This window comes from Ranitomeya variabilis, chromosome 1 (assembly GCF_051348905.1).
Source record: "Ranitomeya variabilis isolate aRanVar5 chromosome 1, aRanVar5.hap1, whole genome shotgun sequence".
In the NCBI taxonomy this organism is placed as follows: Eukaryota; Metazoa; Chordata; class Amphibia; order Anura; family Dendrobatidae; genus Ranitomeya; species Ranitomeya variabilis.
This window is the reverse complement of record NC_135232.1, coordinates 571,670,147-571,698,024: the sequence shown is the minus strand read 5'-3', so window position 1 is coordinate 571,698,024 and position 27,878 is coordinate 571,670,147. Positions and strand designations below refer to the sequence as shown.

At 44.2% G+C, this 27,878-nt stretch overlaps 1 protein-coding gene across 1 annotated transcript in view; it reads right to left on the bottom strand.

Annotated features, from left to right (window-relative positions):
- LOC143797277 (antigen WC1.1-like) overlaps positions 1-27,126 on the bottom strand; it is a 326,210-nt gene extending 299,084 nt beyond the window's left edge. The window contains exons 1-6 of the mRNA XM_077281061.1: positions 27,111-27,126; positions 25,082-25,399; positions 24,678-24,992; positions 21,301-21,609; positions 8,958-9,272; positions 8,169-8,480 (exon numbers count right to left, since the gene is read on the bottom strand). Of these exons, the coding sequence (XP_077137176.1) occupies positions 8,169-8,480; positions 8,958-9,272; positions 21,301-21,609; positions 24,678-24,992; positions 25,082-25,399; positions 27,111-27,126 (1,585 nt within the window). The remainder of the gene's footprint in view (positions 1-8,168; positions 8,481-8,957; positions 9,273-21,300; positions 21,610-24,677; positions 24,993-25,081; positions 25,400-27,110) is intronic.
- Positions 27,127-27,878: the final 752 nt, after the last annotated feature.

Below are 27,878 nucleotides of genomic sequence, written 5' to 3'. Positions count from 1 at the left end.
TGTGTGGAGAAAACAAGGTAATGCTCATCAACTGCCCAATACAATCCCAACAGTGAAACATGGTGGTGGCAGCATCATGCTATGGGGGTGTTTTTCAGCTGCAGTGACAGGAAAACTGGTTGCCATTGAAGGAAATATGAATGCAGCCAAGAGACATCTTTGATGAAAACCTCTTCCAGAGTGCTCTGAACCTCAGACTTGGCTGAAGGTTCACTTTCCAACAAGACAATGACCCTAAGCACACAGCTAAAATAACAAAGGGGTGGCTTCAGAACAACTCTGTGACCATTCTTGACTTGCCCATCTAGAGCCCTGATCTAAACCCAATTGAACATCTCTGGAGAGACCTGAAAATGGCTGTCCACCAACGTTCACCATCCAACCTGACAGAACTGCAGAGGATCTGCAAGGAAGAATGGCAGAGGATCCTCAAATCCAGGTGTGAAAAAAACTTGTTGCATAATTCCTAAGAAGACTCATGGCTGTACTAGCTCAAAAGTGGGCTTCTACTCAATACTGAGCAAAGGGTCTGAATACTTATGACCATGTGATATTTCATTTTTTCCTTTTGCAAAAATTTCTACATTTCTGTTTTTTTCACTCAAGATGGGGTGCAGAGTGTACATTAATGAGAAAAAAAATAAACTTTTGTGAATTTACCAAATGGCTGCAATGAAACAAAGAGTGAACAATTTAAAGGGGTCTGATAACTTTCCGTACCCACTGTATGTCCACTCATTTGTCCTTCAAACGGGTCACAAACCCATTGGAGTGCCTGAGAAGCAAGAAACGGATGTCGTTTGAGCTTGTACACTTCCTTGTATGTGCACCCCCGAGCCGTGAAGATTTTAATGCAATAAAGATTAACCTGCTTTGAAGATCGGTGGGTGCTGCCACTTTCTTCCTTAACCCCTTCCCGACCCATGACGCCACGTAGGCGTCATGAAAACCCGTGCCAATCCGACCCATGACGCCTATGTGGCGTCATGGAATGATCGCGTCCCTGCAGATCGGGTGAAAGGGTTAACTCCAATTTCACCCGATCTGCAGGGACAGGGGGAGTGGTACTTCAGCCCAGGGGGGGTGGCTTCACCCCCCCCGTGGCTACGATCGCTCTGATTGGCTGTTGAAAGTGAAACTGCCAATCAGAGCGATTTGTAATATTTCACCTAAAAAACTGGTGAAATATTACAATCCAGCCATGGCCGATGCTGCAATATCATCGGCCATGGCTGGAAACACTGATGTGAGCCCCCCCCCACCCCACCGATCGCCCCCCAAGCCACTGATCTGTCCCGTAGTCCCCTCCATCCTGTGCTCCGCTCCCCCGTCCTCCTGTCCACTCCCCCCCTGCTCCTATGCCACCCCCCGTGCTCCGACGCCCCCCCCCGTGCCCCGATCTCCCCCCTTATGCTTACCGAGGCTCCAGGTGTCGGTCCGTCTTCTCCATGGGCGCCGCCATCTTCCAAAATGGCGGGCGCATGCTCAGTGCGCCCGCTGAACCTGCCGGCCGGCAGATTCATTACAAGTACCTTTTGATCGCTGTGGTAGGTTCTATCACAGCGATCAAAATAAAAAAAATAATAAATAAACCTCCCCTTTATCACCCCCATAGGTAGGGACAATAATAAAATAAAGAAAATATTTTTTTTCTTTTTCAACTAGGGTTAGGGTTAGAACTAGGGTTAGAACTAGGGGTAGGGTTAGGGTTAGGGGTAGGGTCAGGGTGAGGGTTAGGGGTAGGGTTAGGTTTAGGGGTTGGGTTAGGGTTATGGCATGTGCACACAGTGCGGATTTGGCTGCGGATCCGCAGCGGATTGGCCGCGGATCCGCAGCGGATTGGCCGCTGCGAATTCGTAGCAGTTTTCCATCAGGTTTACAGTACCATGTACACCTATGGAAAACCAAATCCGCTGTGCCCATGGTGCGGAAAATTCCGTGCGGAAACGCTGTGTTGTATTTTCCGCAGCATGTTAATTCTTTCTGCGGATTCCACAGCGTTTTACACCTGTTCCTCAATAGGAATCCGCAGGTGAAATCCGCACAAAAAAACACTGGAAATCCGCTGTAAATCCGCAGGTAAAACGCAGTGCCTTTTACCTGCAGATTTTTCAAAAATCGTGCGGAAAAATCTCACACGAATCTGCAACGTGGGCACATAGCCTTAGAGTTAGGGTTGCAATTAGGGCTAGGGTTGGAAATAGGGTTAAGATTAGGCTTGTGGTTAGGGTTACGGATAGGGTTAGGGGTGTGTTGGGGTTACAGTTGTGGTTAGGGTTGGGATTAGGGTTAGGGTTGGGATTAGGGTTAGGATTAGGGTTAGGGTTGGAATTAGGGTTACGGGTGTGTTGGGGTTAGGGTTGTGGTTAGGGGTGTGTTGGGGTTAGGGTTGTGATTAGGGTTATGGCTACAGTTGGGATTAGGATTAGGGGTGTGTTGGGGTTAGTGTTGAAGTTAGAATTGAGGGGTTTCCACTGTTTAGGCACATCAGGGGTCTCCAAACGCAACATGGCGCCACCATTGATTCCAGCCAATCTTGCTTTCAAAAAGTCAAATGGTGCTCCCTCCCTTCCAAGCCCCGACGTGCGCCCAAACAGTGGTTTACCCCCACACTTGGGGTACCAGCATACTCAGGACAAACTGGGCAACAACTGTTAGGGTCCAATTTCTCCTGTTACCCTTGCAAAAATAAAAAATTACTTGCTAAAACATAATTTTTGAAGAAAGAACAATTATTTTTTATTTTCACGGCTCTGCGTTATAAACTTCTGTGAAGCACTTGGGGGTTGAAAGTGCTCACCACACATCTAGATAAGTTCCTTCGGGGGTCTAGTTTCCAAAATGGGGTCAGTTGTGGGGTGTTTCTACTGTTTAGGCACATCAGGGGCTCTGCAAATGCAACGTGATGCCCGCAGACCATTCCATCAAAGTCAACATTTCAAATGTCACTACTTCCCTTCCGAGCCCTGACGTGCGCCCAAACAGTGGTTTACCCCCACACATGGGATACCAGCACACTCACAACAAACTGGGCAACAGCTATTGGGGCCCAATTTCTCCTGTTACCCTTGTGAAAATAAAAAATTGCTTGCTAAAACATCTTTTTTGAGGAAAGAAAAATTATTTTTTTATTTTCACGGCTCTGCGTTGTAAACTTCTGTGAAGCACTTGGGGGTTGACCGTGCTCATCACACATCTAGATAAGTTCCTTGGGGGGTCTAGTTTCCAAATTGGGGTCACTTGTGGGGTGTTTCTACTGTTTAGGCACATCAGGGGCTCTGCAAATGCAATGTGACGCCCGCAGACCATTCCATTAAAGTCTGCATTTCAAATGTCACTACTTCCCTTCCGAGCCCTGACGTGTGCCCAAACAGTGGTTTACACCCACATATGGGGTATCAGCGTACTCAGGAGAAACTGGACATCAACTCGTGGGGTCAAATTTCTCCTGTTACCCTTGCAAAAATAAAAAATTCTGGGCTAAAAAAATATTTTTGAGGAAAGGAAACACATTTATTATTTTCACGGCTCTGCATTATAAACTTCTGTGAAGCACTTGGGGGTTCAAAGTGCTTACCACACATCTAGATAAGTTCCCTTGGGGGTCTAGTTTCCAAAATGGAGTCACTTGTGGGGCGTTCCTACTGTTTAGGCACATCAGGGGCTCTGCAAACGCAACCTGACGCCCGCAGAGCATTCCATCAAAGTCTGCATTTCAAAACGTCACTACTTCACTTCCGAACCCCGACGTGTGCCAAAACAGTGGTTTACCCCCACATATGGGGTATCAGCGTACTCAGGAGAAACTGTACAACAACTTTTTGGGTCCAATTTCTCCTGTTACCCTTGGGAAAATAAAAAATTGTGGGCTAAAAAATCATTTTTGAGAAAAGAAAAATTATTTTTTATTTTCATGGCTCTGCGTTATAAACTTCTGTGAAGCACTTGGGGGTTCAAAGTGCTCACCACACATCTAGATTAGTTCCTTGGGAGGTCTAGTTTCCAAAATGGGGTCACTTGTGCAGGAGCTCCAATGTTTAGGCACACAGGGGCTCTCCAAACGCGACATGGTGTCCGCTAATGATTGGAGCTAATTTTCCATTCAAAAAGCCAAATGGCGTGCCTTCCCTTCCGAGCCCTGCCGTGCGCCCAAACAGTGGTTTACCCCCACATATAAGGTATCATCGTACTCAGGACAAACTGGACAACAACATTTGGGGTCCAATTTCTCCTATTACCCTTGGGAAAATAAAAAATTCTGGGCTAAAAACCATTTTTGAGGAAAGAAAAATTATTTTTTACTTTCATGGCTCTGCGTTATAAACTTCTGTGAAGCACCTGGGGGTTATAAGTGCTCACTATGCATCTAGATAAGTTCCTTGGGGGGTCTAGTTTCCAAAATGGGGTCACTTGTAGGGGAGCTCCAGTGTTTAGGCACACGGGCTCTCCAAACGCGACATGGTGTCCGCTAACGATTGGAGCTAATTTTCCATTCAAAAAGTCAAATGGCACGCCTCCCCTTCCGAGCCTTGCCGTGCACCCAAACAGTGGTTTACCCCCACATATGAGGTATCGGCGTACTCAGGAGAAATTGCCCAACAAATTTTAGGATCCATTTTTATCCTGTTGCCCATGTGAAAATGAAAAAATTGAGGCTAAAAGAAATTTTGTGTGAAAAAAAAGTAGTTTTTCATTTTTACGGATCAATTTGTGAAGCACTTGAGGGTTTAAAGTGCTCACTATGCTTCTAGATAAGTTCCTTGGGGGGTCTAGTTTCCAAAATGGGGTAACTTGTGGGGGAGCTCCAATGTTTAGGCACACAGGGGCTCTCCAAACGTGACATGGTGTCTGCTAGCGATGGAGATAATTTTTCATTCAAAAAGTCAAATGGCGCTCCTTCCCTTCCGAGCCTTACCATGTGCCCAAACAGTGGTTTACCCCCACATGTGAGGTATCGGTGTACTCAGGAGAAATTGTCCAACAAATTTTAGGATCCATTTTATCCTGTTGCCCATGTTAAAATGAAAAAATTGAGGCTAAAATAATTTTTTTGTGAAAAAAAAGTACTGTTTCATTTTTACGGATCAATTTGTGAAGCACCTAGGGGTTTAAAGTGCTCACTATGCTTCTAGATAAGTTCCTTGGGGGGTCTAGTTTCCAAAATGGGGTCACTTGTGGGGGAGCTCCAATGTTTAGGCACACGGGGGCTCTCCAAACGCGACATGGTGTCCGCTAAAGATTGGAGCCAATTTTTCATTGAAAAAGTCAAATGGCGCTCCTTCCCTTCCGAGCCCTGCTGTGCGCCCAAACAGTGGTTTACCCCCACATATGAGGTATCAGCGTACTCAGGACAAATTGGACAACAAAGTTCATGGTCCAGTTTCCTCTTTTTACCCTTGGGAAAATAAAAAAAAAATCGCTAAAAGATCATCTTTGTGACTAAAAAGTTAAATGTTCATTTTTTACTTCCATGTTGCTTCTGCTGCTGTGAAACACCTGAAGGGTTAATAAACTTCTTGAATGTGGTTTTGAGCACCTTGAGGGGTGCAGTTTTTAGAATGGTGTCACTTTTGGGTATTTTCAGCCATATAGAACCCTGAAACTGACTTCAAATGTGAGGTGGTCCCTAAAAAAAATGGTTTTGTAAATTTTGTTGTAAAAATGAGAAATCACTGGTCAAATTTTAACCCTTATAACTTCCTAGCAAAAAAAAAAATTGTTTCCAAAATTGTGCTTATGTAAAGTATACATGTGGGAAATGTTATTTATTAACTATTTTGTGTCACATAACTCTCTGGTTTAACAGAATAAAAATTCAAAATGTGAAAATTGCGAAATTTTCAAAATTTTTGCCAAATTTCCATTTTTTTCACAAATAAACTCAGAAATTATCGACCTAAATTTACCACTAACATGAAGCCCAATATGTCACGAAAAAACATTCTCAGAATCGCTAGGATCCGTTGAAGCGTTCCTGAGTTATTACCTCATAAAAGGACACTGGTCTGAATTGCAAAAAACAGCAAGGTCATTAAGGCCAAAATAGGCTGGGTCATGAAGGGGTTAAATGATTTACATCAGCATGTCTTCTGAGGCTTAGCACCCGGGATCAGCTGGCCAGCGTCTGATGAAAGCCAGTGTGTTCATGGAGCATGAAATTGGATGGTGCAGTCAGCTGTTTCTTTCTGAGTGACTAAACTTTAAATTAGTTTAAACATGATTTTTGTTCAGCAATGGAGTAATTAAAGGTGAGTGTTCATGCAGACCATGGGGATTAAGTGCATTAATAATAGTTTTTAGTGATGAGCGAATATACTCGTTACTCGAGATTTCCCGAACACGCTTGGGTGTCCTCCAAGTATTTTTTAGTGCTCAGAAATTTAGTTTTTATTGCCGTAGCTGAATGATTTACATCTGTTAGCCAGCATAAGTACATATGGGGATTCCCTAGAAACCAGGAAACCCCCACATGTACTTTTGCTGGCTAGCAGATCTAAATCATTCAGCTGCGGCAATAAAAACTAAATTTCCGAGCACTAAAAAATACTCGGCGAATACCCGAGCATGCTTGGGAAATCTCGAATAACGAGTATATTCGCTCGTCACTCATAGTTTTCTTTAGAACAATTGTATCTGCTGATTCCAGGTCTTCCTGTAGCTCTCCACAGGTGGTCCTTCTTTTCACTCTTTCTTAAATCTTTAGAGGAGCTCCTGATCATGCCCGGTTTATGGTGAAATGATTTTCTGTTTATGTAAAGGGGATGACAGCACTGTGGGTACCTGCTTGCCAGGGCCGGAACTGTCGAGGCTGCATCCCCTGTTTCTGGGGGAAGCAAAAGCAAGCCGGACATTCCTTCTAACTGAGGGGGCGGGGAGATAAGAGGAAAAAGCATTCACAGCAGAGGTGTTTGACGCTAGTGAGTACTGTGTGCTTAATGCCAGAGGGAGATCGTGTGCAGAACCCCGCCGGAGAAGCAGAGCACCAGTCTTGGCAGGAACAGGCAGCACACAGCATAGAGAGAAGAGGGCCGCAAGCCCAGTAGCTGACAAAGATCGAGGTGCCATGTGCTTCATGACCGCGAGTACAGCACACGTGCCACAAGGCGAGAACAAAGTACTGGATAAACTTGCGTAACCCACCTTGCCAGTCATACTTTCCCGCTCACGGGAGACCCTGACTTTGCCAGTGTATATTTGCGGAGCCACGTTGGACTCGTACAGGACTGTGGCGCCTACCCTTGTCAGCCACTGCAGCATATGGACTAGGGGTAGCAGAAGGTATCAGAGACCAACCGCTACCACCAGAAGATGAGGCATTGTAGTCTTTAGGAGCCCACTAGAAAAGACCCCGCGCCTGCCGTTGTCGGCACTATGGACTTCATCGTCTGAGTGACTACTCACTTGTTAACAGTATTCACCGGAATCGCCATTACCTGACTCTTTATCCTTGAACTCAGCATATCCTTTTGCAATTTGAACTGTTTAATCCCCTGCTTAACCATGCACTTCCCTGTGAGGAGTTAACCCCGTTACATTAAAATTGTTATACTTGTTCACCCTTGCTCTGCCTCCTGTCCATCACTACGTCCCGCAACCTGATTACATTTATTTCCAGATTATGGCCCCAACAGTGCTCACTAGAGCCTTTAATAGTGTAGAAATTCTCCTGTAGCCGATGCTATCAGTATGTTTAGCAACAATAAGGTTGCAAATTTCTTTAGACAGCTTACTGGTTTACTCATAATGAGTTGTTTCTTGTGTGGCACCTTGGTAATGAGACACCTTTTTACAGGCCATCAGTTGGACCAGCTGATAATATTTTTCAAGTAGCTGGATTGCTTTTTAATTGCTAATAGATTTCAGATGCTGTCATGGCTTTCCATAACTTTTTGCACCTGTCTTTCTTCATTTATTTAGTACTTTTTCTCTGTGTCATTTCTCATTATTATAATCACTTAATTTATGGACATCTGTGGTTTGATTTCTTTGCCTGTATGGATTCGGTGGGTTGTTACCAACATCTGGTGAGAATTTCATGTCAATAATGTCAATAGCATTTTTAGAAATGTATTTACTTAGAAAATTTGTGATGTGATCAATACTCATTTAATCAACTGAACACATACACATCAATTCCTTGTTATAAAGTAATGCTGAAGCTACTGTACCTGAGCAGGTGACTTCTATATCCCTTTTTTGATCAGTCTTTTCATCAGATGTTCCAGTAACAGAACAATCTGACAGTTGGGTCTCATTTCCTTGACATTTTCCACTGAGATGCACATGACCATTGGTTGTTGATTCTGTGACAATAAATGAATCCACTGCCTGACCACAATGTAATTCTCTACATGCAACTTGGGTCTCATTGTCGCCCAATTGGTCACTGAAGGCTCTGCTCCATGTATTATTTGTGAGGATCTCCAGTCTTCCAGCACAGTGATCCTCTCCACCCATCAGCCTCACCTTTTCCTTTTTCCCTGTGGATATACAATGGAATAAATAACGGTAATTTAATTTTATTGCTTTATAAAATTAGTTTGATAGTTTATAAGTTGACTCAAATTTGTAAACTGTAGAAGTTTTAAGTCTAATGAGAACAAAAATTTGAAATTTGTAATTTGAATTCTTTTTTTTTTATTGGTAGGGATCCTACTCTCAGCTCCCTCATTGATCTTTTGTAATTTTCTCCAGAGGATACACTCCTGCATCCGCTCCTAACACAGACAAAGGATTGTATCAGCTGGATCTTAAAAGGCTTAGGCAGATGATGTCACTAAGAATTGCTGAGTAACTTGTAAAACCCAATGTGGGACAAACCAAAGTGTAGCCCGAAGCGGAGCCTGGCCCAGCCGAGACCTTTGCAAAATATAATATGGAATTATGGGGTTGGAGAAGAAAAAATATCTCCTCTGTGGAAGCCTATATAGTCTTTGAAACAAAGTTCAATGACTTACCTGTGCAGGTAACACCAGCTGTATCCGAGGATGGACAGTCACCATTTCCAAGTGCGGTTACATTACAATCTCCCAGGTGGTATTCTTTACCTGTACAATGGAATCTGTATTTGGTACTAATGTTATGTTTATCAAAATGGCCTCCACCTGGAATGAGAGCAACAACTCCACATTTGATTTGTCTACAGAGTACATTAGCTTCTCGCAGAGTCCAATGAGATCTGCACATCGCCATCCATCGTCCTTCGTAAAATACTTCCACTCTCCCAGAACAAGGGTGACTGCCATTCACGAGTCTGTAGCTGTTAAAAATGCCTAAAAAAAGACAACACAACACAATATGAAGAAATTATAATTGTCATGACATTGACATCAACAAATATGGATTAGTTTTTTATTAACTAAATTCTGCAAACATCTTAGAATCAGTCTATAGTGGTGCTTCTTAAACTATGAGATGGACCTCATCACTGAAGATTCAGAAGATAATTGAAAAATTAAAATTAATTTTTCATGGAGTTGCACCACAGGTGGTTATGCCAAGCGTTTCCCTTGGGCTCTCTAGTATGAAGAGTAAATTCTAGAAGGCATGCCTTCCAGCTATAAGGTACCCATGTTAAAAAACTTTTATGATACTGGAGGATTTCTGAGTTTTTTGGGTATGAACAGAAAACAATTTTTCAAGAATTTTTCAGGCAAATTTGAAGTCAAAACCTAGTTGGATCAGAAATTGAAAGAAGAAAGAAAGGACGGATGCTGCTCATCTTTTAATCCACTCCTTGTTATCTGGGGAACAACTGCATCCAAAGCGTGAACAAAACTTGACTGTATGGCCTCACATCTAAGCTACATTCATGTTTGTATGCTCGTTATCATATTTGTAAAAAGTACACCCATTTTCTCCAGCCTGTTGTATGTTTTGTGTTAGATGTTTTTCTTATCCATTTTTAAGAAAACTGATATGTAAACCATTAAAAGTTTTTAGTTTTTTTCATTGACTTTTGGCAATGGATGAGATAAAAGCAGCCAAAAATTGGATATCTAATGTATAAAAATTAGAAGTCTTGAATGGTCAAATAATTTAATTGCCAGTGTCAATCACTGACAACACCACTCAAATGTCATTATTGCCAATGCATGTACTTTTTGGTTCCCATTTCTTCCAACAGGAAAGATGATCTTAGCAGATTGGGCCTGCAGAAGCCTCCCATAACTGCCTTGTTAGTTTTTTGTAGAAGAGATTGCGTGGTAAGGGACGCCTCAGGAGACTAAGATGTTTGTCCAGAAAATAAACAGCAATACTTAGGGGTTGAATTTCTCCTTTTCCTTTTCCACAGCCAAAATTGAATTTTTACATTTGGAGATTTCAATGGGTGAACAGGGCAAGATTATCACCAATGCACGGTTAAAGAATGTTGATGTTGATAGCTATTTGGCGTTCTCAAGTGGTACTATTGCAGCGCCCCAGAGTCCTGGTCGTTGCAGTACTGATGCTCCGCCGCTAAGGGGGGCTATGGTACGTCTGATGGCACCGAAGGAGTTCGTCTGACCAGGTATCACAGACACCAATACATTTCACAGTCTGGCCTCCAGGGGGAGCTAAGGGTTCTATTTATTAGGCCACTCCTCACAATCTGGTAAAACTGGGGGTTAGGCAGGAAGTTAGAACAGAAAGCTGACTGGGTTGGAACCAGGCAACACCTTGTGGCAGAGGGTGTTGTAGGGGAAGATTCGGAGGGGTCCCTGTCAGGGGTGGGATCCTGACAGAGGCCTAGCAACCAGAGAGAACGTTACGGGACCGCGCCTGCACGATATAGCGGCGGTACCCCAAGAAAGGACAAGAAGTGAGGTTTTTTGTGCTGAGTGAGAAACGAGATCAACGCAACAAGGAGAATACCAGTAGGAGTCGTGCTGTAAGAGGAGGCAACATCCTATTGAGGCGCATAACCGGTGGCCGGAACGCCGAGGAAGTATAGAGGTCCAAGCCAAACTTCAATCCTACGGCAGGACAGTCATTTATAGGCGGGCTGTCTCACCCAATTGACCTAGGAAGACACAGGGGGGTAACAACAGGAGTGGGGCGACGCTAGAGTCCCGGAAGAGATCCGAGCCTGCCCGTCATACGGGTGCGTCCTAACCATAAGATCTGGGCGACGTGGAAGAACATCAGAATCGATTTGTGAGGGAACACGAGAAACAGACACAACAGTTGTGGGGACTATCCCGTGAGCACAGCAGGGGAGGACCACAACACACAAGCGCTAGAAGGTAGGCACAGATTTCCACCTGCAAAGGGAACTCTGGAGGTGCCATCGGACCGGTCAGGCTTGCGCAGCCCGGTTAACCGTATTCCGGATTGAGGACCCTGAAGCCTTCAGTAAAGAGGTAAAGAGACTGCAACCTGGTGTCCTCGTTATTTACTGCACCGCACTACTACCACCATCCACACCTATTATTGGGCGCCCCTCGGCAGGGTCACGGACCAGGTCTAGCCACCGTTACAACCCCAGAGCAGAGACTCAGAGGCCCGGCACCGGGTACAACTTGGCCCTGCGGTAGTGGGGGCGCTACAACTTGGCGTCACGAACAGGATCTACTGAAGCCTGAAGAATCAGGTCATGTGTGCTTTGGAATTGTGATTTATTGTGCTTGGACTGTGACTTATTGCAAAGACTGTGTATTGCCACTTGCCGCCAGAAGTTCCCGCCAAAACCGCCGCCATTACAGCGCTAAGGAGAGCGCAGGAGAAGAAGAAGGGCGTGGAGTGGGCGTAGACGAGCTGGAGAGCGCGAAAGACAATGGCCGCCCAGTCTAAATATTTCTATACCTTGAGGACGTGTCCGTCAGCAGCCGAGATCCGCCTCCTGATTCTCAATGGTGGGCGGAGACAGAGAAAACGAAACCGCCCACGAAGGAGAGAGCGGGAAAAGGACCAGGAAGAAGAAGTCAGCGACATGGAGGACGCCATGGCCAGCCGCCAGGAGCCGGAGCGTGGGGTCGGAGCCGAGGACTCCCCCAGCTACCCGGAGAGGCACCGCAGCCAGACCTCCACAGTTGACGGTGACCTCCTGCAGACCGGAGCGAATGAGCTGATCCACCAACTCCTGCAGACGCAGCTGAGCACTGAGGCCGGGTGGAAGAAGACCAACATCGGGAGCCTCACCAGACATCTGTCGGCAGCCTCATCTGGTCCGGAGCAAGAAGGAAGTTACAGCGCTCCAAAGTCAGAAAGCCAGGCCCTGCCGGAAAGCGAGATGCTGCGAGCAGAGATGACAACGTCGCAGCACAAGGCCCCGCAACCAGCGTTCCAGACCCCAGCGGAGGCAGAGCAGACCGGCACCGGAGGGACCACATCTGAAGCAGGTATGAAGAACGACCCTGCCCCGCCAGCAGAGGACCTGCTGATAGGCCCCGTCGCGGCACCCCCTCTCCCTGGGACCTATAGACTCCGGCGCCTTACACCCTGGGATCGGGCCACGGGTATGGAGCACTTCTTAAAGGCCCCGATCTCGCCGATCACCTTGTCGAGCGAGGTCTATGCGGAGCTACGGCCGCCAGAGCGAGAGTAAACCTCGATGCCATGGATATGTAAATAGTTAACTGTTTGTTTCCCTGCTTTTTGCTGCTTTAAACCCTACTGGGGTTATTCTTAAAGGGATCCCTTTATTTACCCGGGATCCCTTCTTCTGCTTTTTGTTTTTGTTTCCTGTTTATTCATCATTGAAAGAACTGCTGAATCATGAACAATGCATGATTACAAACTTGTTGTAAATAGTTTTCACCTTCTTAAAGGTGCTCTCTACTGGTTTTACATGAAGAAAGGACTCTTTGTGAAGATACTGATCTTGAAAACATTACCGGAGTCCTTATTGCGAACAGACTTGCAGCTTGAGAAGTTGCACTACCTCATAGAGACTTGGTCCCCTCTTAAAGGGGATGTTCATTGATAGTACTTAGAGAATGATGATGCTCTAAAAGAAAAAGTAATAATGCTGATATGTGAAAGTTAAACGTAGCTAACTAGTTGATTGTAAGAAATGTTTAATGATGTTGATAGAAGAACGAGGACAGGAAGTGAACCCGTACGGGGTTATTTAGTGAGTCCTCCTAGGAGCCATACAGAGATGGCTCAGTGATCTCGAACTGAAAGATAAATGATATGTTCTATACTGTGTATAGTAGTGGAAGGACAGTAGGCCCGGGTGGAAAGGGGCGGTCCTGTAACAGAAAGGAGAGGCAGCAGGCCTGGAGCAGTTAGGACAGGCGGTCCTGCAGACGTAAAGTAGGAGAATGTGGAAAAGTTGAGTAGCCTTATAATGTCTTATAAGAGGGTCTTTAGTGGATTTAGCGAGTACGTCCTTAAAGGCAATGTTAAATTATTGTTCACAAATTTTGCACTTAGTAGAATACCCAGTTGGGTAAAAAAAGTTATTTATAGGATGTTATTTAAAGTATTTAACCATGTTTGTAACGTTCAAGCGTCCTCACCTCCCATAAAGGGAAGCTCTGTTAAAAAGTTTACTTGTACTTGCATTTTCAAAATTGTATGTCTTTTTGCTGACATGTATTGTTGTTTTCTTCCCAGTCCAGGAGTACTGGATTTAACCGGGGGGGAGTGCAGCGCCCCAGAGTCCTGGTCGTTGCAGTACTGATGCTCCGCCGCTAAGGGGGGCTATGGTACGTCTGATGGAACTGAAGGAGTTCATCTGACCAGGTATCACAGACACCAATACATTTCACAGTCTGGCCTCCAAGGGGAGCTAAGGGTTCTATTTATTAGGCCACTCCTGACAATCTGGTAAAACTGGGGGTTAGGCAGGAAGTTAGAACAGAAAGCTGACTGGGTTGGAACCAGGCAACACCTTGTGGCAGAGGGTGTTGTAGGGGAAGATTCGGGGGGGTCTCTGTCAGGGGTGGGATCCTGACAGAGGCCTAGCAACCAGAGAGAATGTTACGGGACCGCGCCTGCACGATATAGCGGCGGTACCCCAAGAAAGGACAAGAAGCGAGGTTTATTGTGCTGAGTGAGAAACGAGATCAACGCAACAAGGAGAATACCAGTAGGAGTCGTGCTGTAAGAGGAGGCAACATCCTATTGAGGCGCATAACCAGTGGCCGGAACGCCGAGGAAGTATAGAGCTCCAAGCCAAACTTCAAACCTACGGCAGGACAGTCATTTATAGGCGGGCTGTCTCACCCAATTGACCTAGGAAGACACAGGGGGGTAACAACAGGAGTGGGGCGACGCTAGAGTCCCGGAAGAGCTCCGAGCCTCCCCGTCATACGGGTGCGTCCTAACCATAAGATCTGGGGGACGTGGAAGAACATCAGAATCGAGTTGTGAGGGAACACGAGAAACAGACACAACAGTTGTGGGGACTATCCCGTAAGCACAGCAGGGGAGGACCACAACACACAAGCGCTAGAAGGTAGGCACAGATTTCCACCTGCAAAGGGAACTCTGGAGGTGCCATCGGACCGGTCAGGCTTGCGCAGCCCGGTTAACCATATTCCGGATTGAGGACCCTGAAGCCTTCAGTAAAGAGGTAAAGAGACTGCAACCTGGTGTCCTCGTTATTTACTGCACCGCACTACTACCACCATCCACACCTATTATTGGGCGCCCCTCAGCAGGGTCACGGACCGGGTCTAGCCACCGTGACAACCCCAGAGCAGAGATTCAGAGGCCCGGTACCGGGTACCCCTTGGCCCTGCGGTAGTGGGGGCGCTACACTATGGACAATACAGACACATAAAAAAATGTACACATGATACAGATTAAAAAAAAGAGTCATCTAAAAAAAAAAGATTTGATGAGACAAAATACCCTAAGGATATACTTAAGGATGCATAAAAATATAAAACAGTCATTCAAACTGATTGCCTTCATGGAAGAGATGGTGGCAAATAAATTAGAGTTAGATTAAAAAATCTAATCGTTTCATCACCACCTTCACCCAATCTCATTGAAATATTAGGGACATTTTAACAAAATATTAGCCAATATTAAGAAATGATGCCATTTTATCACAGACCATACCAGAGAGACCTAATATCATTTTCATTAAGGGAATGAACCTCAAGAATTACACACGTGGTCAAAATTGTTGGTACCCCTCGTTTAATAACAGAAAAACCCATAATGGTCATAGAAATAACTTGAATTTGACAAAAGTAATAATAAATAAAAAATCTATGAAAATGAGCAAATGAAAGTCAGAAATTGTGTTTCAACCATGCTTCCACAGAATTTTAAAAAAGTAAAACTCATGAAATAGTCCTGGACAGAAATGATGCTACCCTTTACTTAACATTTTGTTGCACAATCTCTTGAGGCAATCACTGCAATGAAACGATTCCTGTAACTGTCAATGAGACTTCTGCACCTCTCAACAGGTTTTTTGGCCCACTCCTCAAGAGCAAACTGCTCCAGTTGTCTCATGTTTGAAGGCTGCCTTTTCCAGATGGCATGTATTGGACATCAGGATTCTCCTACTGTGCAGGATAGATCCCAAGCATAGTCTGCTTCTGCAGTCTCCCATTCAGGTCCAGCCGCTGATAAGCACAGACATCAGTCCCAGCATCTTGCTCAGGCTCAAGGTATACCTTTTAGTACTGCTGGCTCTCCAGTCAAGTCTATAGTAACCAGTGTTATACAGGTGCAGCCTTGCACTCCATAAATCAGCTTACTGAGCCTGTCCGTGATGTGGCGTCTTCTCATTGGTGGTCAGATGTTAATGCTCTAGTGATGTGGCGGCTCCAGATTGGCCCGCTGGCAATGTCACAGCCGGCTGGGTGTTTGTGTATGGAGTGGAGCCTAGGGCTTAAAAGGATCTCAGCGGCTCACACGGGGGTGCTAGTATCGTTTATGTTTGGTGTGTGTGGGTGGATACTCTACCACTCTGTCTGCATGTGTGTGTGACTTTGCTCAGAGCCAGTACACATTGGCTGGCAGGTTGCACACTTATGCAAGTGCCTGAGTCTTTCATCTGCTACAAGCTTTGGGAGCTGTTCAGGCACAGGTTTGGTAGCGTTCAGAACTGGGGTAACTAGCCGCTTGGCTTCGCATCTGTTTTGTTCATGTGCACAATTGGCACAGTTCAGTTACAGAGCAAGCTCAACCCTTATGCTATACTTCTCTGTGAAGGCAACAGGGTATTGTACCAACGCCAAATGAGCTCTTTCTCTTGGCTTAGCATCTGCTTCATTCATGTGTGTGGTTATCACAGTTTAGTTGCAGAGCAAGCCCTCTCCACGTGCTATCATTCCTGTGATGTTTAACAGGGTATAGTATTCAGCATTCTGAGTGCAGTTCCTCTCAGTGAAGTAACTGAGCTGGGTACTCAGTGTTCCGATCACATTGTGTGGTGTTAACGCAGTGTGTTTAAGGTAATGCTCGCTGTTTTGTTCCATCATTGTTCTCACTAGAAGCAGTTATACATCTCTGCACAGTGGACCCTGGGTTGCGATAGCACTTTAATTTATATTTTATTTAGTGCAATCCGCCAACCCTAACAGAATGTTTCAGCTCTTTCCAAAGATGCTCAATAGGATTAAGGTCAGGGCACATAGAAGGCCACATCAGAATGGTCCAATGTTTTTCTCTTAGCCTTTCTTGGGTGTTTTTAGCTGTGTGTTTTGGGCCATTATCTTGTTGCAAGACTCTTGACTGGAGCACCTGAAAGGGCCGTGGGGATACTCTGTATCGGGCAGGTTCTTAAAGGTATGTGGTCACGGCAGCAGTGACATGGTCCATGGCTCTGGGCATCCGATAAAAAGTCAATTGAAATTAAAGGGGAATGGGATAAAGTTTATAGGGGAATTGTTCATGACGGCACCCGTGGTACTCAGTCAATATGGCCGATGCTGCCGTTCAGATCCACTGGGGCCGTTGGTGACACAGCTAAGATGTTTCAGCTCTCCATGGGCAGAGATAGTCCCCAAGGCAGATATAGGTGTTAATTGTGATGATTGTGGTGGTGGTAGTTGTAGTGCAGGGCAAGTGACACAGCTGGGTGCAGTTTTCAACGCTTTACTCACAGTTCTGCAGTTTACTGGCTCCAGCCGTGTGCTGTGCCCTCCGGGTCTGTGGTCCAACCAACCCACAGATGATTTGGGGTACACGTCTCCAGGACTCCTCTCTTATGTTCCTTTCCTAGCCATCTCACTGCACTGGTTCCCACCTCTCCTGCCCTGCACCTTCACACACAGTGTTCCAAGCCAGCAGCCGTGGACCCTGTCAGGCGATGTCCTCTGAGTCCCCTTTGCTCCTACGGCTGCCTTTTCAGCGAATGTGTGTGGATGTGGCTGTGGCACATACAGGTACCACAGCCTCCGGCTGGCTAACTGAGTCTTGTATTTCTCCACTGGTCTTGGGGGCCGGTTCTCCACTGCGACCTGGTCCCTCCACCGCACTCTTAAAGGGGTGATGTAAAACCAACAAGGAGCACATTAAGATGTGCTAACTATGTACAATAAAGTTCTGATCATTCGCTGTCCATGATCCTATTGTCTCTGTACTTTAGTGAACAAACTTAACTAGGTTTACTTAACTACCAGCTATTACACTGTATTAACTATTTACAGTCACATGCTGCTATCTCTTCTTGCTTACTTCTGCTTCAAAGGCAGTATCTGGTGCTTGCAAGAGTCCTGCCAACTGAGGGCCTTTACCTGGGCTGCTCCCACTTGGGCCTCCTCAGGGAACCCCATTAGTTCTGTCTCCAGGTGTTCTCAACAGAAAACCACTATTTCCCCTCACACCTCCCGGGGTATGAGTTCAGGCTGCAGCGGAACCACCAGTCTATCCCCGACATCTGATGTCCGGTCCCAGGCTAGATTTTCACATGCCTGGCTGGGTTTGATGGCTGACGGTGGCTGCAGTGGGCCTAGCAGGGACTCTTCCATCACCAGGGCAGGGTTGATGACAGTACCTGTGTCAGATGTTTCTCTGGTGCCGGGCTCCTCCTCCGCTGGGGTTGAAGATGTTGGAAGCAGAATGGGACTCTGCGCCTCCAGCTTGATCTTCCTCCGCAGGGCTGATTTCCACATGCTCACTGCCACCAGCTGAGCCTGCATGAGCTGGCGGGTCAGCTCCTCCACCTCCGCGCCCAGGAACTCTGGGTCCCCAACAGGTTGTTGATGACCCAGATCTTCTGCCCGTTGGCCGGGAGAGTCTTCCACTTCCACCCAATGCACCGGCAATGGCTCACCTCCTTCCGCCATTGCGTCACCTCAGTGTGCTGCTGTTCCGGTCTCAGCACAGTTTCCTGTGCATTCTCGACCATGCCCATCTCCATGGGTGGTTCCTCTTCCTTTGTCCACCATTTCTAGTCAAGAGGCGTATCCCTCTGGTCGATGGGCCTGTTCTTTTTGTATTGTAATCTTTACGTTCAGCAAGTACAGCTTTTGTACCATTTAGAAATATAGTCCAAAATAGGCGCACGGAACCCAGCTCACAGGGTCGGTCCATCCTGTTTGTGATGCCAAAATGGAGTGCCCGTGAGGGCTGTGGGGATACTCAGTACCGGGTTGGTTTTTAAAGGGATGTGGTCACGGCAGCAGTGACCCGGTCCATGGCCCTGGGCATACAATAAAAGAGTCAATTGAAGTTAAAGGGGAATGAGATAAAGTTTATAGGGAAATTTTTTGTGACACCACCCCTGGTACTCGGACAATATGACCGACACTGCCGTTCAGATCCACTGGGGCAGTTGGTGACACAGCTAAGATTTTTCAGCTCTCCAAGGGCAGAGCTAGTGCCCAGTGCAGATATAGGTGTTAATTCTGATGATGGTGGTTGTGGTAGTTGCAGTGCAGGGCAAGTGACACAGGAATGATTCAGAGGACACAGCTGGGTGCAGTTTTCAATGCTTTACTCACAGTTCTGCAGATTACTGTCTCCAGCCGTGTGCTGTGTCCTCCAGGTCTGTCGTCCAGCCAACCCACAGAAGATTTGGGGTACAATTCTCCAGGACTCCTCTCTTATGTTCCTTTCCTGGCCATCTCACTGTGCTGGTACCCACCTCTCCTGCCCTGTGCCTTCGCACACAGTGTCCCAAGCCAGCAGCCGCAGACCTTGTCGGGCAATGTCCTCTGAGTCCCCTTTGCCCCTATGTGGCTGCCTTTTCAGCGAATGTGTGTGGATGTGGCTGTGGCACATACAGGTACCACAGCCTCCAGCTGGCTGCCTGAGCCTTGTAGTTCTCTACTAGTCTTGAGGGCCTGTTCCCCACTACGACCTGGCCCCTATACCTGGCAATGGTCAGAGTGGATACGGGCCCCATGGGTGGATTGCTCACTACCCATGTCCCTAGGACCCCTTCTCTCTCTTCCTTCTGTCAGGAGCTTCTTTCTCTGTTCTCCTGTGCTGTGACAAGCTCATCACTGCTCAAGTCCCCAGCTTCAACTGTCTCTCATGTCTGCTCTGCTTCACTTCTCCCCACAGACTGACTAACTTTCTATACCTTTTCTGACTCCTTTTACTGTTTCCATAACATCTCTACTCTCTCCACTCACACCTTCTACTTAGTATCCTTGCCCAGACTGGGATAAGGCCATCCTCCCTTGTTGTACACCCAGTTGCCCTGACTGGAGTGGTGTGGTGTTGGATGCTGGTGCTAGAGTTCTGGGTAGTGCCTCCTCCTTACCTGAGAGTGGGATACCACACCTCTGGATGAGGTGCAGTACCTCTGTGGTGACTGAACCATCAGGGCCGCCACATGACCTGTGACTGAGACTAAGCTTTATGACACTGGGCAGCACATTTCTCTCTAGATTCCCTTGATAGTCTTGAGATTTCATTTAACCTTGCACAGACACCCTGACACCCTGTGCCAAATGCAAAAAAGAAGCCCCAGAACATAATAGAGCCTCCTCCATGTTTCAATGTAGGCACAGTATTCTTTTCTTCATATGCTTCATTTTTCCATCTGTGAACGTAGAGCTGATGTGCCTTACCAAAAAGTTCAATTTTTGTCTCATCTATCCATAGGGCATTCTGAAAGAAGCTTTGTGGCTTGTCAACATGTAGTTTGGCAAATTCCAGTTTGGCTTTTTTATGATTTTTTTCCAACATGGGAGTCCTCCTTGTTCGTCTCCCATGAAGTCCAGTTTGGCTCATACAATGATTGATGGTGCGATCTGACATTCATGTTCCTTGAGCTTGAAGTTCACCTTTAATCTGTTTAGAAGTTTTTCTGGGCTCTTTTGTTACCATTCGTATTATCCGTCTCTTCGATTTGTCATCAATTTTCTTTCTGCGACCATGTCCAGGGAAGTTGGCTACAGTCCCATGGATCTTAAATTTCTGAATAATATGTGCAGCTGTAGTCACAGGAACATCAAGCTGCTTGGAGATGGTCTTATAACTTTTACCTTTAACATGTTTGTCTATAATTTTCTTTCTATTCTCCTGAGACAACTCTTTCCTTCGCTTCCTCTGGTCCACGTTGAGTGTGATACACACCATGTCACCAAACAGCACAGTGAGTATCTGTAGCCCTATATACAGGTCCACTCACTGATTCCAAGATTGTAGACACCTGTGATGCCAGTTATTGGACATACCTTGATTTAACATGTCCCTTTTGTCACAGTATTTTCAGGGGTACCATCATTTCTGTCCAGGCCTATTTCATGAATTTTTTTTTTTTTTTTTAATTCTGTGGAAGCATGGTTGAAAAGCAATGTCTGACTTTCATTTATTCATTTACATAGATATTTTATTGATTATTTTGTCAGATTCAATTTATTTCTGTGACCACTGTGGGTTTTTCTGTCAATTAACAAGTGGTACCAACAATTTTGACCACGTGTGTATATTGCACCTACTAGGATTAAAACGGTTAATAATATATCCATCACATCAACATTACACATTCCATCTGTAAGATCTTAACGTTGTGGGGGGACCCAATGCCTTTGTTGTGATAAGATCACACAGAGGTGATCATCTCTCTCTTCTCCTGAATATTGCATCGGCTTGCCAGGTAAAGTTTGTGTTCAGCTTTTAGATCCGGACACTAACTATCCTGTACGGACGCCAATCTTTCAAGTACGGGTTTGCTCATCTCTAATAGTAATATCCTGTAATCTATACACCAGATGAAGGAGGCTGAGTGGTTTGTAGTGAATTAAAGTATATTCATACCATGGACCCTCCTCAATGTCTTTTTGGCAGCGCTCACCTAGAATGATGCCTTTTTCTTCTCATTTGTCATGTTAGTCGTAATGGGACTGATATAGCAATTTGTAGGAGAAAGAAAATTGAGGCTGCACCCTGATACTGGTGGTGTTACAATTGGGTGGATTTTTGGATTGCATTACAAGTAGTATCACATACCTTTACATTGAATAGCAGTAGGATATTGTTTCCTGCAGGTTTTCTCTTCTCCAGGTTTCCGTTCACAGTCTAGTAATCTGGTCTCATTACCAGTACAATAGATTTGTTCTGTCCATACAGGAATATTTCTTGTTGGATAGTTTATTGCTGATGGCACGGCTTCTCCACATTGAAGCTCTTTACAAATGACATTGGCTGCTTTTAATTCTGTATCAATTCCGCAAACGTATCCCCATTCTGTACCATGCAAGGCTTCCAAATGTCCAGAACAAGTACTGGGCCCATCAACTAGTCTGTATTCTCTATGACCTAAAGAAGGATAATCCAAAATTTAACAGACTAAAGTTTTTGTTCTCCAAGATTTTGCTTCTTAAAGGGAATCTGTCAGCTATTTTCTTGCTATATAATCTGAGCGCAGCATGATGTAGGAGCAGAGACACTGATTCTATTGATGTATCATTTACTTGGCTGCTTGGTGCAGTTTTGACAAAATCCCTGTTTTCTCTGCTGTAGATCTAGCAGTTGTCAGAATGCTGAGCCCTGTATAACCCCGCTCACACCACTAAATAGCACTTTTCTTATTAAATAATAAAGACATGAGATGTTATGCCATTAAATTTGTTTTTATTCACTTATGCACTGTTCACCGATGCACTTTATTTTGAATATTTCTTATTTACAATAATTACACTGGGAATACATTCATAGAGTTAATTATGGCATGATATTTACTATCTTCAATGCACTTTTGAATATACCCACTCTATGTTTACTAATCGTTTTCTTTCTTTGTGGGTGCCCGGTGAGTGCGCACGCGCTATTGCCCTGGTCCTCAGTCACTTCCTATAATGCTCTCATATTGACACGCATAGCTTTGAGCTTGAGTGTCATTGAGCATCAGGAGGAAGCGTGTCATAGGAGGGCGGGGCTGCACGCGATGTGCCGTGATTACCGATAATTCCACTTACCACTCTTGTATATAATCATGGCCGCCCCTCACCCTGACAAGCCCCTGGAAGAAGCAGGAGGCAAAACGTGCGTCGGGGTGAGGGGTCACCATGAGCACTGGTCACTGCACAAGGTAATGAACTGTTCTTATAGGATTATGCCACATTGCCTATCATAAGACTAGGTGGTCACATTATGGTACATGGGAAATAGCAGATACTATATAGATGCCACAGCTAATGATCTACTGAGCCTTATGATGTTACATATCGATGGCTAGTTTGGTGTTCTCATTGTATTGCATATGGGTAGATTACCAGGGCCACCAGTTTTATGTTTATATTTATTAATTGTCACTATAAGCCACTGAGCTTTATGATGGTATATATTGATGGTTAACTGGTTGATGTGTATACTGTACAGGTGTAGTTTATCGCATTCACTTGCTTTATATTTAGGTGGTTATGCTTAACAGCAACTATATGGATATGACATCCTTTTACATACATATTTTGGAGGAAATACAGTTACATGAAAAAGTTTGGGCACCCCTATTAATCTTAAGCTTAATTTTTATAAAAATAGTTTTTTTGCAACAGCTATTTCAGTTTCATATATCTAATAACTATTGGACACAGTAATGTTTCTGCCTTGAAATGAGGTTTATTGTACTAACAGAAAATGTGCAATCTGCATTCAAACTAAATTTGACAGGTGCATAAGTATGGGCACCCTTATCATTTTCTTGTTTTAAATACTCCTACCTACTTTTTACTGACTTACTAAAGCACTTTGTTTGGTTTTGTAACCTCATTGAGCTTTGAACTTCATAGCCAGGTGTATGCAATCATGAGAAAAGCTACTTAAAGTGGCCACTTGCAAGTTGTTCTCCTGTTTGAATCTCCTCTGAAGAGTGGCATCATGGGCTCCTTAAAACAACTGTCAAATGATCTGAAAACAAAGATTATTTAACATAGTTGTTCAGCGGAAGGATACAAAAAGCTGTCTCAGAGATTTAACCTGTCAATTTCCACTGTGAGGAACATAGTAAGGAAATGGAAGAACATAGGTACAGTTCTTGTTAAGGCCAGAAGTGGCAGGCCAAGAAAAACATCAGAAAGGCAGAGAAGAATGGTGAGATCAGTCAAGGACAATCCTCAGACCACCTCCAGAAAGCTACAGCATCAACTTGCTGCAGATGGTGTCACTGTGCATCGGTCAACTATACAACGCACTTTGCACAAGGAGAAGCTGTATGGGAGAGTGATGCGAAAGAAGCCGTTTCTGCAAGCACGCCACAAACAGAGTCGGCTGAGGTATGCAAAAGCACATTTGGAGAAGCCAATTTCTTTTTGGAAGAAGGTCCTTTGGACTGATGAAACCAAGATTGAGTTGTTTGGTCATACAAAAAGGCGTTATGCATGGTGGCAAAAAACACAGCATTCCAAGAAAAACACTTGCTACCCACAGTAAAATTTCGTGGAGGTTCCACCATGCTTTAGGGCTGTGTGGCCAATGCTGGCACCGGAAATCTTCTTAAAGTTGATGGATTCCTCTCAGTATCAGCAGATTCTTGACAATAATGTTCATGAATCAGTGACAAAGTTGAAGTTACGCAGGGGATGGATCTTTCAGCAAGACAATGATCCAAAACACCGCTCCAAATCTACTCAGGCATTCATGCAGAGGAACAATTACACTGTTCTGGAATGGCCATCCCAGTCCCCAGACCTGAATATCATTGAACATCTGTGGGATCATTTTAAGAGGGCTGTCCATGCTCGGCGACCATCAAACTTAACTGAACTGGAATTGTTTTGTAAAGAGGAATGGTCAAAAATACCTTCATCCAAGCTAGAGGAAGCGACTAGAGGCTGTTATTTTTGCAAAAGGAGGCTCTACTAAATATTAATGTCACTTTTCTGGTGAGGTGCCCATACTTATGCACCAGTCAAATTTTGTTTTAATGAAGATTGCACATTTTCTGTTAGTACAATAAACCTTATTTCCATACAGAAACATTACTGTGTCCAACAGTTATTAGATATATGAAACTGAAGTAGCTGTTGCAAAAAAAACAATTTTTATAAAACATTAAGCTTAACATCAATAGGGGTGCCCAAACTTTTTCATATAACTGTAATACTGTTCCACTACCTGGTTACCATCCATCATAGTTATAGACAAATCCTACTTCCACATTTGTGCTTTGGTGCCTTGTGAGTTGTCCCCTATGGTAATTTTGCTTTTCTATTGCATTTGTATGTATTTTTTAATAATTTCTTAATAAATATTGCCTTTATAACTAAAGGCAAGGAGGGAAAAAAAAACCCAAAATGAAAAATGGCTTTGTCTCCAAGTGATTGGACATGGTACTACATGTATAAATATTTTACTATTATCATCTAAAATGTTCAAGAAACTCTTACCTGAGCATATTACACCTGCATCTACTTCTTGAATACAATTATGTATGCTAAGTGGACTTGTTGCACAATTCCAGATATGTGTTTCACGTCCTACACATAGTACGTTGACCAGCCAGATGTCCCCACTTCCTCTGCCAATATAGTTTTCCACTGTAATTTTGGCAGCAGAACCACAACCCAGCTGCTTACAAACCACAGTGGCATCTTCTTCATGCCAAATATTAGGGCAGATCGTCCTCCATTTTCCCTCCTGATAAATCTCCACCCTGCCAGCACATCTGCTTGGGCCATTCATCAGTCTTAGGTGTTGTGTTTCTGCATTTTATGAAATACATCAATATAAGTCATATACTATTTCTATACTATTTATATAATTTACTATAAATGCATTTGCAATACTATACCCGAGCAGATGATTTCTATATCCTTTTCCTGATCTGTCCATGTCTTTAAATCAGATGATCCAATTAAAGAGCAATCTGACAATCGGGTCTCGTTACCTTGACATTTTCCACTAAAATATATCTGAGCATTGATTGTATCTGGTGCTCTGATAAATGAATCAACTGCCTGACCACAATGTAATTCTCTGCACACAACTTGGGTCTCATTGTCACCCCATTGGTCACTGAAGGCTCTGCTCCATGTATTATTTATGAGGATCTCCAGTCTTCCTGCACAGTGATGATCTCCACCAATCAGTCTCACGGATCCAGCTTTTCCTATGATAAAAGAATTTAGTTTAATAGTTTTTAAGGTTTAAGGTAGAACCAAGTTCATTGAGTTCAACACATAACCTAACATGTTTATCCAGACGTAGGCAAATATCCCATGGGGCAGACATTAATAAGGGAAAAAATTCCTTCCCGACTCCACATACGGCAATCAGACTAGTTCCCTGGATCAACACCCTAACAAGGAATCTAGTGTATGTACCCTGTAACATTATACTTTTCCAGAAAGGTATCCAGTCCCCTCTTAAATTTTAGTAATGAATCACTCATTACAACATCATACGGCAGAGAGTTCCCTAGTCTCGCTGCTCTTACAGTAAAGAATCCGCGTCTATTGTTATGATTAAACCTTCTTCCATCTGACCACATTGAAGGCCTTTGTGTAAAAAGATCATTAGAAAAATATCTGTACTGTCTCCTCATGTATTTGATCAATGTAATAAAATTGCTTCTAAGCCTTCATTTTTCCAAACTGAATAACCGTGAATTTAGCAACCTTTCTCGGTATTGCAGGCCACTTATTCCTTTAATAACCTTTCTCGGTATTGCAGGCCACTCATTCCCTTAATAACCTTTCTCGGTATTGTAGGCCACTCATTCCCTTAATAACCTTTCTCGGTATTGTAGGCCACTCATTCCCTTAATAACTGTTCTCGGTATTGTAGGCCACTCATTCCCTTAATAACCGTTCTCGGTATTGTAGGCCACTCATTCCCTTAATAACCTTTCTCGGTATTGTAGGCCACTCATTCCCTTAATAACCTTTCTCGGTATTGTAGGCCACTCATTCCCTTAATAACCTTTCTCGGTATTGTAGGCCACTCATTCCCTTAATAACCTTTCTCGGTATTGCAGGCCACTCATTCCCTTAACAACCTTTCTTGGTATTGCAGTTCATCTATTCCCTTAATAACCTTGGTCGCTCTTCTCTGCACCTGCTCTAGTTCAGCCATGTAATTCTTTTACACCAGAGACCAGCGTTTCCCTAGTATTCTAAGTGTGGTCGAACTAGTGACTTTTATAGAGGAAAACTATGTTCTCCTCATGAGCATCTATGCCTTTTTAATTCATCCCAATTTTTCATTTGCCTTGGCAGCAGCTGCCTGATACTGATCAGTAAAGTGGAGTTTGTCGTCCATCCATACAACCAAGTCTTTTTCAGTAGCAGTTTTACCCAGTGTGTTTTTGTCCATAATTATACATTTTATACCCTTTGCCAAAGTGCATAACCTTACATTTATGTACACAATCTCAATTGCCATTTCTCAGCCAAACCCTCCAGCTTATATAAAGCTGTCAGTAACATTCAATTATCCTTCTCTGTGTTGATTACCCTACAGAGTTTTCAAGGGGACCTGTACAGAGTCCTCTAATAATACATCCAGTCATCCCTCCGGACTACAATTAGCCCTTGGCACTTCCATAGAGGCGGTTTCATCTCCAGACATGCATTCTCTCTTTACGAAGGTGAACTGCACAGAGTCCTCTTATATTGAGCCTTTGGGATTGCAGGCGAATATTCTAAATACACAATTGGATCAATCTATTAACAAGGGAAATATTCAGAGCAACTCTTCTGTTGTCTCCCTTTCATACGAAACCAACACTGTGTATGGTAAAATAGGGAAGGTAATAACGTCTGAAACACTCGACTCCATAGATAGTAATGTGTATCTTGGACCTGTGGCTGTCCACTTACCAAAGGTAAATTCCATGCAGGTTGGGACAATTCAGGACCAACCATAAATAATGTCTGTGATTCATGAGATCAGGTAGAAAGTATTATAGCCGGCAATTCCATGGGGATATCTAATTGGAACATCATGTGGGGAAAACTTGAAAGACAGATCTCTGTCATTCAGACCTACATTTTTCCTTTTTCCCCGTTGTCCACTCCCAACCTCAATCGACCCACATAAAGAAAAAACACTTTAGGGGATGGAAGGGAGGGGCTAAGAAGAAAAAATCTCAAAGAGCTCCTCCTGCATAGCCAATCCAATATAAGGAAGATCTGAGAATTTTTAATCTATTTGAACACCCTTTGAGTCCAGATGAAATCAAGCTACTCAATGAATAATTATCTTTTTGTCCTACTTCCAAGGCAAATCCACTTGATTTGCTTCTGGATTTACATTCCTTTGTAAGGAAATTGACTTTAAATAGATATTTTTTGTGAAAGAAAAGAAATAACAAGACTTTAAAGGATTCAAATACAACTTCTTTGTTGATTCAGTGCTTACTCCATTACATATAGATGTTCAACCAAAATCCCAATTCTACCCAATCTATCCTTTAGGTAGTCCTAGTGAAACATTTCATTACCTATTATTAAAGGAATTAAAAATTATCCCACCATCTGAGATAAGGGACAATCTCGGTAAGGCCGGTTTCACACGTCCAGATAATTCTGGTACCGGAGAAAACGGTACCGGAGTTATCCGTATGTCCGTGTGCTCATGTGGCACAT